General features: G+C 37.1%; 1 protein-coding gene across 3 annotated transcripts in view; it reads right to left on the reverse strand.

The window, feature by feature from the left end:
* Positions 1-11,834: 11,834 nt before the first annotated feature.
* LRRIQ3 (leucine rich repeats and IQ motif containing 3) overlaps positions 11,835-16,254 on the reverse strand; it is a 96,102-nt gene continuing 91,682 nt past the window's right edge. For all 3 annotated transcript variants that reach the window (XM_071220941.1, XM_024565585.3, XM_045199634.2), the window contains one exon: positions 11,835-12,716. In XM_071220941.1, coding sequence (XP_071077042.1) covers positions 12,560-12,716 — 157 coding nt within the window. In that variant the 3' untranslated portion in view covers positions 11,835-12,559. The remainder of the gene's footprint in view (positions 12,717-16,254) is intronic.

A 16,254-nucleotide genomic window follows, 5' to 3' on the forward strand; every position in this document is an offset into this window, starting at 1 on the left:
CCATCAAACACATGTCCAGTCAAGGAGTTGACATAATTTCAAAGCAAGGCCATTAATCTGGTGACAGTGCTCCATTAAACTAACTCAGATCATCATTTTTATAGAGGAGTGACATACTGGAGAACGAGTGGGAGCCCCGTTTACTGTCATCATTGACTAATTACAGCGTGATTGCTTAGCGATGGAGCCAATTTTTCGCATCATGTAGGAAGACAACAAAGATAAAGAAACTCCCACATGAGGTGACTCAGTGTTTAAGGGGATACAATTCTTCTTCTGACACTCCCCAGTAAATAGAGAGAAAGAGACTCTGTTCTAGTTTAGGTGAGATGGAAGGGAGCAGATTTCATTCAATGTTACATAATTATTATAACACATTTTATGCTATAAATAAACTATAAGAAAAATTCAATAGAATTCTGCGTAACTTATATCTCCACTTTATACACTAATAGCATTAAATATTTATCCCTCAAAAAATAAAATTTCTTAGTTTTGGTTTCCAGTTTAGAGAGGTGACAGTAACAGCCAGAAAATAGTGATGTATCTAAATGAATCCCATGTTTTTATGGTTTGTATTTACCAGCTTTTTAATTTAATCTGATCTTGTCATGAGGAAAACTCATGCGATGCATTTGGGATCATCCTCCCAGAGGTATACTCAATTTCTGATTATCTAGGATAGCAGACTAAAGGAAGTAGCAAAGATAACTAAATCTACGAATCACTCCCTTGCCTAAGCCTCTACTTCCAAATTTCACAAAGCAACTTCACTTCCAGCTGAAGTATTAATGATCAGGAAAATGACTACAAGGTGAACCGTGAATAAAAAGAAACACAAACAGAGACTCTGAAAAATATATTAACTGCATGATTAACTCTCAAAATACTCCCTTATGAGTCAGGCAGGGGGAGAAAAAAAAAGGCTTATTTCGTTGAAAAAAATGCAGGCCAAGTCATCTAGCATATAAACAGAGAATAGATGAATTGGATTTACGGGGTAGTGGAATAAAATGTCAGTTTCCGTAACCAGGAAAGGGGGCAGTAATTGGATAAGCATTTTTCACACAATTATAAAATATCCACTGAGGGCCTACAGGTGCTATGCTTGCTATGGGAACAGTGGTCAGCAAGGCGAACACGGTAACTGTCTTCATGAATCTGTTAGGACATCGGATGTTATAAAAGTGACTGCAATTAATTCATTAGTAAAAAGTTTACGAGGAGATAAAGGGTGTTAGGAAAATACAAAAGGAGGATCTGACTGAGTGTGAGAGGAAAGCATCTTCCGAAGAAGTAAAATGTAAGGGTCACGAAGGGGCAATGCAACTTAACGACCCTTTATGGAGCTGGGTGTAAGGTGCCACACTGTTCGTGCACTTCCGTGTGCGCGCAGTCCAACCCTCTGAGAATAAAATGTCATAAAATGAAGGAACGTCATGAGTCACAAATAACTACAATAGCAAATAGAATATATTTCCATCTAAAAGAGGTATTGATAAATTTTTAAAATATCAGAGAAATTGCTTTCTTTTCTTGATTAAAGAAAATTGAAGACATATTGCAATTAGATTACCTGAGTGATGTTCACCCTTTTTCATTTCATGGCATGCATATAATAATTACTAAAATTCTGTAGCACACCAAAAAAATATACTTTTTGCTGATCTGACAAAAAATAGGTATAATTTTGATTCGTTCACGCCGGATGCCTATTGTTGTATCAACTGTTGTCACTTTTTTTATTTGACAAGAGAAAAAAGGTCAGTGTCCCTTACTAAATAGTCGGGCATTGCACGCTTTAGAAATGCTTCCAGCACACTAGTGTGCCCACAGCTTGACAGTGGTTGGGTTATTTGAATAACAGTGATAAAAGACATACTTCTAAATGGCTTTGCAGCACCAGGAAAGGACAGCAGAGGCTGAATAAAGAGCTTGCCTGGAGAGAAGCCTCTCAACACTTCTTCCAAGAGCAGGCCTTATGACATGAAAACAATGGTCCCAAGGAGCCTCTAAAGCTGGGCTTCCTAGGGGAACAAAGGGCTGTAATTTGGGGACACGAAGCTCAAATTCTACTGGTTTCAAAAGCTTCCATTTTATGTCTTCTTATTCAATATCAATATTGAATCGATATTCAGCATCCGTATTCTAAGGATTGATATCACCCTTAGAATATGGGCTTATATTTAGGAAGAATGCTGGAAACCATTCAGGCTTTCTATTAGGCTGTATCAGTAGAAATCCTGAGCCCCACAAATCCAACGATGTTGCCTGTTTGGCTGGTACTTCAGCGCATGGGCCGGCTGGTGAGGAGTGGCTATGCAGAGCAGTGTCGGCAATCGGCAATGAACAGTACTGTTCGCTCCTTTCTTTGAGGAAGAAATCTCAGTGCCCGCCTAGGCAGATGATGGTGACCACCACCCCATCACAGCCACCCCTGTTTATTAAGTGCTTTCTATGTGGCAGATCCCGAATAAAGAATTCAACATGCACGGCCTCACTTCCATCTCCGGGAAAGAGTCTGCTGCTGCTCCTCACATCACAGCCCTTACAGCTGCAGAGGAGAGGGCTCCTGCCGCACTGGGCCTCTGCCACCTGCAGTGCGGAGAAGATCCCAGAAAAGCTATGCGCTGCTTTACTTTAATTTAAAAAGGACTTTTAAAGTGGTTAAGTACTAAAAGTCAGATCAAGAAGTTTATTTTCTATTCATCTGATTCAATGGTTATTTATTGCTATTCTCACGTTGTATCTCTTCTTTGCTGCTTTCCTAGAAAGTAGTTCTATTCCTTCTTTATTTTCTTGCCTCCAATATAAATGGTCCTATCATCACAATAGGTAAATTAAATCAGTAAGAGTTACTACTGTACGGATTCAATGATGACGTGCCAGGGTTAAAGCAAGCTGATTGCAACTCAAGCTACCAGAAATGAACAAAGCAGAATTGTTGCCATATGTCCATATTTACTCACTCAAGGAAGGAAAAGACATGTGGATGATGTGGTAGATTGTAGTGCTGACTTTTTCTGAGTTTTAGTTGCTCTCACATTGATAGCTCCAGAGTCCCATCTCTTCCTTTCTCTATTTTTGCACAATGTTCAAACAAATCAGTTCCTTATTCCTTTTTTTCCATTAAAATGAGAAAACATTTAAACCTATATATCACTGTGTTCTTGGTTTCCATTTTAAATACACCTACACATTTTCATTTGGAAATCTCATGGAATTCTGGGCTGAAGCCTCTGCGGATATTTGGCCAATTAAGCCAAAAGCTCAAGACAAATGAGTCCCCTCAGAAAGATCTAGTTTTGCACACAATGGAGAGAAAACAATTGATCAGAAAATAGATCATTATCCAAGTCTTGCAGATTTACTTTTAACAATAACATTGTTGATTTTTTTAACCGTATGAAAAATGTTCTACTATGACCTTCTGAAAATGAATATTTCTATATATACATGTATAATTTCAAGTAGGACAAGGTCATTGAAAAATGCTCTTGTGGTAATTTCTATCCTAGCCATTTAGCTAAGGTTAAAAGTAAACAATACAAGTAATTTTTATGTCTATTCAAGTGCTTGCTGCCTTTTTGCCATTAAATTTTATACAATCTACTTTATATTGTTTACCTGTTTTAGTTATTCAATTCATTTCAAATCCAGATATGCTTTCTCCCCACCCCTCCTTCTCTTTGCTCATTTCCAGTTTTGGGTAAACTCACAGGTATTTGGGGACAGAAATTGATACATTTGCTGCTGTTAACAACACGTGTCACTTTTCAACCGTGTGCAGTGTCAGGTTGCAGTAGGTTCTGTGGAAAGTTAAAAGGAGATGGATACTTTGCTTCTGTTCTCAGTGAAGTCGTAATTGAATGAAATTCATATAACATACTTTTGGAAACATAAGATACACTAGAAAATACATTACAAATATTTATTGTTCATTGGGATTTCATTGCTAGCAGTAGTAAGAACAATAGGTATCAAAAGGGCCAGCAAAGACCTAAGCATCTGTAATGACACGGTAATTACATTTTATAGAAGGCCAAGAAGTGACAAGCCCTGTAGCTTTACACACATTGTTTCATTTAATCCTCACAAGAACTCTGTTTACAGTGTTTATCTGCATTTTACACATGATATAACTGAGGCTTAGAGAAATTAAGTATTTAATCAAGACATATAGCTAATGATGGCAGAGCTGGGATTGAAAAAAAAAAAATTACTCTAACTTCAAAGCCCAAACTTTTCCCATTTCCCCACCCAGCTTCTCAAGCTTTTTCACCTAACCAATCTAATTTTCGGAACTACTTCTCCATGCTATATTGCCTATAGCTAGTCTCTGACCTCAGGTGGTTATGATCATCCCCCACCCCTTTCCTTTGCACCTTTCTCCCTGCACTGAACTGTGTGCTAGCAGCTAAAGGGACGCCACCACCACTGCCACCAGTCTCGGCTTCCTGAATTTCTGCACTGGCGCCAGCCTCGCAGCCTGTGCTTCTGGCGGCAGCAGTCAGCGAGAGCTGGCTGCCGGATGCTCCAGCTGTTCCTTGCACGCTTTCCCTTCTTCAACTCCTTACACATTCTTTAAACCCTAAACTCCCTTTACTCCCAAAATATATTTTGAATCTGAGACTGATATACTCCCTAATTTGTGAAGCTCCTATTTCTCATCTTCATTTACCTAATTGCAATCCATTTTTAAGAGACAATTCAAGGGAAAGGAAACTAGCATTAACTGAGCAGCTTGTGCACCTGACAATTTCTGCTGGGCCTTTTGCATCTTATCTGGTTTTACTGCCAGAGGTCTTTATACCTAAAGTAATTGCTCACTCTGCTGAGCATCTATGGTGTTTATGGACTGAATTTAACAAACCTTTACCAAGTGCTCATTATTTATCAGACATTGTCTGGGATACTGATAAGAAAATGATGAGAGGACAAGTCTCTAACCTCAAGAACTTAACAGCTAATGAGAAGAAAGTCAGTGTGCAAATATATCACTATGTGAAAAGAAAATAATGACAGCTAAGTAATGGGCCATATGCACACCCAGAAAGAATGCCATTCTCAGAATGGGAGTAGGAAGGGTGGAATGAGAAAGAAAATTTTCCTAGAAAGGTATATGTCTCCAATTATGAAAAGCCTCCAATTATGAATACGGGTAAGCCAAAACAAGTCGATGGCAGGGATGAACACGCCAGGCACAAGCGGCATCATCTTCAGAGTGGCTCTGTGTGTCCGGGACACAGTGTAGTAAAGGTCAGGTGGACACGAGGCTGGATGCAGGAGGAACTACATCTTAAAAGGCTTTCTGTGACTTACTAAATTGTCTAGATTTTAATCTGAATGCGATGGGAGGAATCCAGGGTTTATTTATTTATTTATTTTTATAAGAGGGTCTAGGTTTCTTTTTTTTAATTTTTAGAAAGATCATGTATCTGAGGTGTTCAGACAGGAAATCTAGGGGGTGGCGGGGGGATAGTTGAGCATTGCACTATATCCAGGTGAAAATGACCAGGCAATAAACTAGTGATGGCCAAAAGTACTTTGGTTTGAGAAATAAATTTTAAAGATTTTAAATGGAAAGGTCCTAGAGGGTTTTAGATGAAGGAAAGAGGGGAACAGTGAAACAGTGGTATCAGGTTGATGCTTTGGTGTCTGCCTTGGCCACGGGGACCCCCGGGGAAGAGCAGCGTTGGCGGGATGCAGGAGCAGATGAGGGTGCGTTTGATTTCATGCACCCGGACCTTTCAAATGGGTGTGCCCCGCTCAGATTTCTGCACGAACAGATTGGGACGTGTCCCTTGTTTTCCTTTATTGTCATTTCACCTCTTTGTGCGCATTCTTAATCTGACAAAGCATTTTTTTTAATTCTTTGAGCAAAGAAGGGGCATTGCCTTATAATTCTTTGCTTTCACCATGATCACAATGTATTACATACGGTAGGGGCCTGGTACAGATTTGTCTGATAAACAAATTGACTGATACATTGTTATGGGTTTATTGTAATACATACTGAGTAAAGTTTATTAAAGTTGCCTGCGAAGCCTTCATAAAGGTTGTAAGTATGAAGGTTAGAGGATAAGCATCATAGTATATTGATAAAAACCTTCTACCCTAAGTATTTTATGCACTTCCTAAGTACCCAGTACCCTAGAATATATATAATATACCTAGTATATAATATATATAACATACCTGGTGTATAATATACATAACAGAGTTATATATAAATATATTTGAGAACAATAGCCTTATTTGGTACTCATTTTATTCACAGCTAATTGCATGGCACATAACAGATATTAAACAAGCATTTTTAAAATAAATTTATGAACCACAATCACTAAGTCATAGTTTATGTACCAAGTTATGCTGCAACCACCAGGTCACAGTTTATATAAACAGTTATGTGTACCATTTATTTATATATCACCATTATGAAATGTGAAAGCCCAAATTTAATAACAGTTACATTAAATAATAGGAGGCGTTTATGTAACATTTTCTGTCCAGAAATCACATAGTATCTTTGGTTTCTATCTCTGTGATATATTTGTATTTGAAGTCTGTTCCTTTATATCTGAGCAATTCTGCCTCCATCTGCTAGTGTTGCCAGGTGGAGGAGAGGCAGGGAGACCAAGAGATTAATGAAGCAACTCATCAAGTTGTTCAAAAGGCAAAAATACATAAGAAAATAAAATCTGTTGAAATGCCCTTTCTGAAGAGTGATGATTGCAAATTGTATAAGTTTAAAGTTTCTGAGAGGAAAAACAAAAAAAAGAAAAAAAACTAAGGGAAAACTTTTGGAGATAAAACTGTTAGTGATTTGTAAATATGTCCATTTTGGAAAAACACATAGTAGTATCCCCTTCTCCCCAGTGTCTGTGTTCCACCCTAGTAGCAGAGGACATTAACTCTTTCCGACCACAAGGGTGAAATTAACTACACTGGGGAGAGCAGAGTCCATTAGTGGAAATGGTTCCCCTAGGCTCTTCATTGGTGATGGACTCAGACACCATGAAATAAGGGTTCAAGTTAGTCTTTTCAAAGAAAAGTCAGTACTTCAGACCAGGAATATTGCCAGTCATTAACAGGAGGAAGGGAAAGGCAAAATAAGGAGAACTCTGCTGGATCTTGCAATTCTTTAATAGGCAGTGGAAAACTGGAGGAGTAAAGGACTGTTCCACGCAAAATTGTAGGACAATTACCAGACCTTGGCCCAGTGGGAGGTAAAATAAAATGTCCTTCAAACAGTACTGTGATGCAATAAGCTATACTATACAACTCACCATATAAAATATATTCTGGTAGAAATAAATTAATTTTAAATGGTGGTAACATAAAATTGCATGACAAAAAATTGATACTGGTAATGTTACCAATGAAAAAAATATAGAATGAAAAAATATGTTTAAATAACAATCATAAGTACATAAATCTATACATCACCCAAAACAAATATCATTAATAAATTATGGAAACTTATTCATTAGAATTAGATAGATAATTCCCTCACTAAATAAAACTTCTATTTGCTCATCATTCCTTACCAGCTGCTTCTCAGGCAAGTGCCATGTCGATCTGTAGTTGGCAGTCAAATTCTCCCTGGGCATAACTTTACTTTCCTCTACATGTAACTTCTAAAGGTAAGCTTTTTGTGTGTTAAAGCATATCAATCCTAGTGAAAATTCTGTGTTCGGTTTGTTTGTTTTTTGCTAAGCTTGGCACACCTGACAAAAATAGAAGATTTTTGAAATGCAAATATTTTTACTAGTAAAAGTATCAATCAGGACAGATCTGATAGAAGATACAGAATTAAAACAACAGAGATAAGATATAGTATTAGGGATTTCTTGCAGGATAATGTAGCTTGCTGTTTTTTCCTTCTTACAGGAATTAGAGTCGATGTGAATCATTGATATTTGTCATTATTCCTTCATCCACTCGCTTATTCAACAAACATTTTTAAGGTCTCATTATACCAATCACTACACTAGCCTAATTATTAAACATACGTAGCATAGATCTTGAGTTTCCATTGTATGTATAAAGATTAGAAATGAAGTGTCCTTGTGACGACCGGTTCAAGAGAATGCTCAAATATTCTCCCTACGGTGAGTGAGTATGACTCTGTGTGTATGGAAAAAACATTTTATCTGTTCTTCTGCATTTCCTAAAGCCCTGTGTTAGGCAAGTCCACCTGAAATGTTCTGGACAAAAGGCTGTAAGCACATGTGATGTATATCATTTTAGAGAAAAGGCATTTAAGGTTCTGTTGGGACTACCTTCCTCCCGCCATGCTCTCTTACCTTGCCACAGCAGCCTTGGAGGTCATGTGTGACAGATGCTTATGCTTCGCGATGGTGGCACCTCTGTCAGTCCCATTGGATATGTACTTTCAGAAGAGATGAGCTAGTTAGGCTAAGCCACTGACATTTGAGAGTCTGTTACCTTAGCCTAATTATTTGGGGCTGCTAAGCATGAAGAGGTTTATTTTGAAATGATAAAGTGATGATATGAAATATAGGTGACTATAATATACCAATTCAAATATTTCTTAAATTCTAGAAATCACGCATATCAATTCAGAACAATTCTATGTCATATAAAAGTAACATTCAGTTCTTTCCTGGTTGTTGACCACCCCTCTATTCATAAAAGAAGTTTCTGCAGTCACATTTTCTCACGAGATTGCCAGGTTTTCCGGCTGTAGAGGAAGATTGACAATGAAAATAATGATGCTGAAGTTTCAGTTCCCCTTGTTTGATAGTCCCTCCCCAAAGTCTTCCGCCAAACTTCATATTTGTAATTTCATATATTTTTTTTCTAAAAGAGGACCCACCCAAGTTGAATAAGCTTCAGGTCTCACAAAAACCCTAGGCCCAGCCCTGCCTGGTCTTTTGTATTACTACCTATTATCTGCCACTCAGCGTTATCTTTCTGTTGTCTTTCTTTTTATTTATCTCACTCTCTAACAGTAAACTAGATAAAAAGATCTTCTCTCCTTCTGGTCTGGGAAATCATCCTGTATATTTCCCCACTTAGGCGATTAAACCCAAGAGATGCTTCCCTTGGCTGAATGTTTTGAGCCACTGCTTTCCCTAGCTTCACTGATTTTCAGTAGCTCTCATTTGCACATACGGATTGGCATCTGTGTATTCACATACACATGGAAACACATTCATAGCCCCACGACTTACGGACACACACAGTAAGTATATTTCATGATGTGTTGCTGTTTCGCCATGTATCAAGATGACTGTGTTTGACACCTTCGCCGCATGTCAAAATAAGTTGTGCAAGGTTGGTGTCTACAGATTCCTGAAACACAGAGCAGCTGCTTTTGACGAAGTCCAGCTCATCTCAAAGGCCAAGTGTTGCACTCTGAGGCAAATTAGCTGAACAATTAAAAACCCACACTGATGGTTATTTTGCAGTTAGCATTCCTTGACCTTTTATGTAGAAGAAAACCAAAGTCTGTAGGATAACCAGGTGGCTTTCCTCTTTTCCAAAGTACTTTACTTTGTGCATCATAAAGGTTGTGGCAGGCTGGTGGCTGGCCCTTTTATAGGGAGCCTGACACGATCTGTATTCTGGCAGCAGAATGGCCGCGGGAGGGGAGAGCGGATGCCAGGAACAGTGTAGTTGACAATTATGCACGCAGGTAGTGTTAGGAACTCTTTCCAAAGCTATGATAAAGTGCTTCGTTCTTTATTTAAATTCTCATAATCACTCTTGTTCTTTATCTGAAAAGCCACATTTTTAGAAGAAGCAAAATTCTAAAAAATGTCAGTGTTCAAGTTTGTTTTTTCTCCCTTTAAATGTGGGGAAGAAGGGAGAACAGGGGGGGTTTGAAATTACTATAAATGGGACTTTGAACCTAAAAGTTGGTTTCTAAGCAGAACAGTTGAGATAGTTAATTCAAACAGTAAGGCAGAAGAAAGGTTTCTTCTTGGTATTTCATTGCCAGGTGAGCCAACCGCACATATGTTAGGGATTTTGTGATGGCAGCCCCCTTAGTTGTGGTACAAAGTTTCCTATTGATTAAATCATGATTAGCTGCTGGCATAGGGTAATTAATGGGGCTACAAAGCCTTCACTATAATTGCATTTGCTTTTGGATTAAGTAAGAAACAAAAGAGATGTGCTTGATCACACTGCATTCAGTGGCTTAGGAGCGTATCTTTAACGTGTGGTTTTCAAGGTGGCCACAACACACGAAAGGTCATGGGGGTAGTTCATGGTACATACTGGAAGGCGTACCGATCTCTTGTACCCGGATTCCATGGGTCAGAATTCAGTTCTGGGACTCCATGAACTGTGCAAGGTGGGCTGGAAAATATAGACTGTGTCCTGGAGAAATAGAAAATAGGTCTGATGAAAGCCGGCCAGTCATGGGGACCTCGTGCAGGTAACATTGATAGGTCTTCATATTTGTAAGATGTGGTGAGATAAAAGAGGGAAGGACATCTTTTAAACTTTTAATATGGGAAACAATTTAGCTGGTTACAAATCTATGGGAGTTTGGGAATATTAGAGGAGAAGCAAGATTAGAGATTAGGGAATTATTTTTAAAATAATGATTTCCATAGTAACGTATGATTTTTTAAACATTTAAGGCCTTCAAACTAGAGATGTCGAGCATACATTTGGAAATGTAGGAAACTTATTAAAACTAAAGATGTAACCTAGAGATACAGACTTTTGATTCTTCAAAATATACACAGTAAGAGGCAGTAAAGGTCATGAGACTGACCTGTAACACCACAAAAATAGGGAAACAGAGCTATAAATGTAAAGGTACTAAGTGTAATATAATATCTGCCTCAGTACAAAGTAATAGAAACAGAGAGATGAGTAAAATGATCTTTGCCTTTAGGAAGCTCACAGTTGAGTGGAAATAATCAAGGAAATTATTGACAATCTGCTGTGCAAAAAGTTATAAAAGGCCCAAATGGAATGAGAGCATAGATTCAGGATGACAAACAAGCATTCGGTACAGGTACTGACTGAATGAATGAATTGCATGTTCAACTATATCACACACAGAATCCTGCTACTTCTTGATGGTTTCCCTGAAGTCTTACATGGAGAGCTGACGAACCCTCTGAGAGCTACTCAGAGAAAACACCCACCTCCACTGCTCACACTTCCCTCTGTTAAGTGCTTATTTTGTGGAAGGCACTGTGTCGCTTTATGTGTTTTTCTCATTTTAGTCTCATAACAATACTACATGACATGGATTATTATTTTCATTAAATTCCAAAAAATGTATGTATTCTTTCCAAATACAAAACAAAAAACTGGGGTAACAAAGATTATCTAGCTTGTTATGGGAACCTACACCTGTCACACTTTTTACCACCTCACCGTATCTCCCTTTGTTTTTTTTTTGAAGAATCATCAGAAATACTAAGATGACTAAATTATTAGCTATCTTCAGATTAACAGGAAAGTGGAAGCTGGCACCACGGACTTAAATAGATGGCTGTTGTTCTACAAAAAACTTAGAACATTGCTACCAGAATTTTTAGCGGTCAAGCATAAAACCACAACTGATTAACTGTTGTTACAAAACACTTTGTTTTGGGAAATTTACCATAGACTAATAAAATTAGAGAATTTAAAAAACTTCCTTTATAGTTGATGAGTATTAAAGAGAAATTTTGAATGGCATTAGATTTTATTAAGTGAGCAATGTCATAATAATAGTGACACATTTATTTACTAAATAAATGAAAACACTATTAAAAAGTGACTAAAAATTTACAAAATATTTTACATCTTTTTAATAATGTTCTTTATTTTTCCAATTTGATACCATGACAAAGTATTCGATAGACTTAAAATTAGTATGTGCCATTTCTGTATACTTCACGATCACAATTAGATAATTATATGTCTTCTCCCTCTTTTTGCTCCATATATGCAAAGGCAAACATATCAAAAATAAATATAGAAGGTCTTACAATAACTAAGAAAGTTAACCGGAATGTTTAACTTCTCTTTCATATTTTAAATTTTCTGAATGTAAGAGCATGAATGACTGCTGTAGATGTGAAAACTTTATTTTGAAAAACAATTCAGATATTGTTTTAACAAAATAAACAGAAAATATAATTAAATATATGCAAGCAGGTAATGAAACTAATGTACACAGTGTCTTAATAAAACTCAGCAGTTGGGACAGAAACAACTATGGTGACATTGCCAGGAAAACTGAAAACAGCTTACGAATTGCTCCACTCTGGATATGAAACAATGCAGGCAACGTGTTTTACAATAGTTCCTGCAATAAAGGAGATCAGTTTAATTGCTCCTCGGGCATGTGGATATACAAGGAACCTTTGGGGGGTGACAAGTCAACTTGATTCAACTTAAATTATGAACAGTAAGAGAAACATTTTCATTACTTTTTATATTTTAGAAATATTTATATACAAATCCATCTTGTGACACAGAGTATTTCTTCTTTCATCATATTATTTCAAAGTCTTTTAACCAAAAAATAATGGCCCTAATTCAAAATGACCCTGGGGTGTGAACTGGCATTGGTTCATTCTGTCATTCCACTGGGAACTTTTAGGAGTAAATTTGCTTTCACAACGGCTACTCTTGCTTTAGCATCTTGTAATCTTTCAGAAGCTTTTTGGAAGCCAAGCATATCTAAAACAAATTTTTCTTCACAGTGTCTTTTATATGCTTCTTGAGCCCTAAGAGGAAAAAGAAAGGTAATAGAATAAGACACTTTAAATTACTAAAACCACAACATTCAAATTGTTAATAATAATTCAATGTAGTCAAAATATACATATGCAAACAGGAAATAAGATAAAACTTCACTTATTTTTTTTAGTTTGCTGAAAGATTTAAAATAAATTTTTAAATATATAATATTTATTATATTTTTAGAACATTTATTACATACAATTTTGTTATAACATTCACTAATATCCGTGTTAGGTTAATATTTCTTTTTTTAACATTTTATTTATTTATTTTTAGACAGAGGGGAAGGGACAGAGAAAGAGAGGGAGAGAAATACCAATGTGTGGCTGCCTCTTGCACACCCCCTACTGGGGACCTGGCCTGCCACGCAGGCATGTGTCCTGACTGGGAATTGAACCAGTGACGCTTTGGTTTGCTGGCGGGTGCTCAATCCACTGAGCTACACCAGCCAGGGCATATTATTAAGTCAATATTTCTAAGATCTCTACTGGCTGTAATAGAATCTATACAAACTATGGCTTACATTCCCAAAAAGGCATCTAAACCAGACTATGCTGTGGTTTGCAGGACTTTTACTTAAGACTCACTAAATCCAAGCTTCTTCTAGGTCTCTGTTATTGACTGAACTGTGTTCCCTCCAAATTTACGTGTCAAAGTCCTAAATCCTAGTCCCTTAGAATGCGACTGTATTTGGAGAATAGGTCCTTTAAGAGGTAATTAAATTGAAATGGGAACATATGGGTGAGCCCTAGTCTAATATGAGAAGAGGAAGAGACACCAAGGATGTACACACGCAGGACAAAGGCCGTGTGAGGACACAGTAAAAAGCAGCCACACGCAGGCCCAAGAGAGAGGCCTGAGGAGCAACTGGACCTGTCAACATCGTTATCTTGGACTTCTAGCCTCTAAAACTGTGAGAAAATATTTTGCTGGACAATCCACCCAGTCTGTAGTATTTTGTTATGGCAGCCCTAGGAAACTAACACACACTCTAAGTTACAGAAAGATGAGCCAGGTCACACTGTCAAACCTGGAAATGTCAAGGGACTTAGAAGAATTTATTCATTCATTCTCATTCATTCAACAGCTGTGTATTATAATGTTTGGCATACTCCCTAGATGCTAGAAACATGAAGATTAAGTATATGACATGATACATGAAAAGCTTATAGAAAGAGAAGTGAAAGTATGTAAATACAAATAAAACGCTATAATACCATAACAAAAGCACTACCTAACAGGACAGAGTGAAACCTGAAGACATTAGAAAACATAGTCCGGAGGAGAGGCAAATGGAAGAGGAGGAGGCTCCAGGGTCCAATCAAAGCAGCGAGGGCATGCAGGGCGCCAGGCTCCCAGAAGTGCCAGCGCTCTACTGGCCTGGGCAATACAGTTCTGGTAAGAACAGTAGAGCAGATGAGCCCAGAAAAACAGAGTTTGACTAGATCACGGTGTTCTTTATCCATACTTAGGGGAACTCGGAATCTGGATTTGGGAAGTGAAAATGGGGCCGAAGTCTAGAAAGTTTAAAAATTATTCACTATGTGATTTTGGAGAAGTTATTTTCATTCTCTCTGCCCATTTTCTTCATCTTGGAAAGGGGGATAATCCCCCTCATAGGATTTAGTAAAGGACCAAATGAATTAACATATTTAAAATCCTTAGAGGAATGACTGACATTTTATAATTCCTTTTACTAGGCAAATAATAGTGGCATTCATCAGGACAGAAAACGTAGGAAGAACAACTAGATGGGGGAAGAGATGGGAGTTCTGTTTTTGTAAAGTGGAATGTTAGAAGCTCAGCTACCCCTGGGGTGACCCTAAGGGAGTAGAATATAGAGAAGCAAGGGCTTGTGTTGAAGAGAACAGGGAGTGAAGCCATTCTGCTTGGGTTTGAAACCCAGTTCTGCAATTTATTGATTCTGTGATTTTTGAAAAGTTATTTTAAGCTATGTCTGTATCATTTTCTTCATCTTTTAGATGGGAGAGTTCAATTCACAGGGTTTAGTAAGAAATAAATAACCTAGTACATTTAAAAACTTTAGAGAAATGCCTAGAATGTAACAATCACTCAATGAAAATTAGCTACAACTATTGGGTCTGGAGCTCTGGAAGATAATCTTGTCTGGACATGTAGCAAAGTAAGTCACCTCAAAAGGGACTTTACAAATGTAATTAAGGGTACTGATTAAGTCTAAAAAGGTATTGAAATAGCCCTCCCACAGATAACAATTATAAACTGTGGACAAAATGTAAAAAAAAAAACTATTTAAAAGAATTGAAGAGAAACAATAATTTATTGTAATTATATAGTGTATCAGGATCAAACAATTGGAAAATAAAATTATGAAATAAATTCCATTTATAATACCATCAAAAAATCCTATAAAATACTTTGACACAAGCTAAACAAAAATACACAAGGCCTATCTTTGAAGAATACATGTTGTAAAAGTAAAAGAAGAATTAAAAATGATAAAAGAATTTAGCCATAAGGAAGTATATAAGAGTTTCAAACTAAAGAGGTAAGGCAGTTCCAAGTGATGATGGTTGTTTTATATATTGATGGAAATTACTTTAAAGGTTGCTGGGATCCAAATGTGTTTAGGTTAGGCAATCGAGAGGGCTGTTCTCATGAATTTAGGAGTTAACCATGATTAAAGTAGAAGTTGGGGGAGAAAATCTTTATAAATCAAGATATAAAGACCACGGTGAATGAAGAAGGTAGTCTAGGAGGTCAACTGATGACCAAAATACAAACAAGCAGATGATGTAATTGGGTAACTGCCTCCTGTGCCGTTATCTTCACACTAACTGATGCTTGACTTCAAAACGGACAGCCTGTTGCTCTGCCCTGAACAGTACCATCCGTTTTTCAGAATATGGGAAACAATATTGTGGAAAACTTATGACCAGCTTAGCTGGTGCATAAGTTCTTTCAATTCAAAGTCTCATTTTAAGTCATCCTTAAATGCCCCTGTGGGTATTTTATCAATTTCCTAAACTAGAGATTTATAGTTCCCCTTTCTTCTTCCATTCCTGCTCACTCAATAGCAGCCACGGGGAGCCACTCTCTCAGTAGTGACTTTACTGGTTATTGACATTCATTAGAATGCTTTTAGGTAAAGTATTTGAACCAGAAAAAATTTTTTAAAAATCTAAAGTCTCTAGGCAGACTCTACTTTTTTTTATTGTTTGAGTCATAGCTCTTTTCTGTTTGCTGATATTCTAGCTTTATTTGAAAATATAATAAAACTTAATAATGCCTTTTAGGACAACACCATGTAACCTTATTCCTGTGTGCTTTCAAAGATAGTATCTTTGCAGCAGTTTACAAGGGAAGATAATTCAGTTAAGATACATTAGGAAGCTCACTTGACTCTGTATCTTCTGCAAATTAATGATGGCCAGACATTCAATTTGCTGTGATAAAACTAAGCTGATTAAATTTCCCTAACACTGACTTGTACTATATTTGTGTTTTAATATAAAAGTCTAGCTTTCATTCTCTTTTCCAAAA

Source organism: Desmodus rotundus, chromosome 3, assembly GCF_022682495.2.
Source record: "Desmodus rotundus isolate HL8 chromosome 3, HLdesRot8A.1, whole genome shotgun sequence".
NCBI classification, from domain to species: domain Eukaryota; kingdom Metazoa; phylum Chordata; class Mammalia; order Chiroptera; family Phyllostomidae; genus Desmodus; species Desmodus rotundus.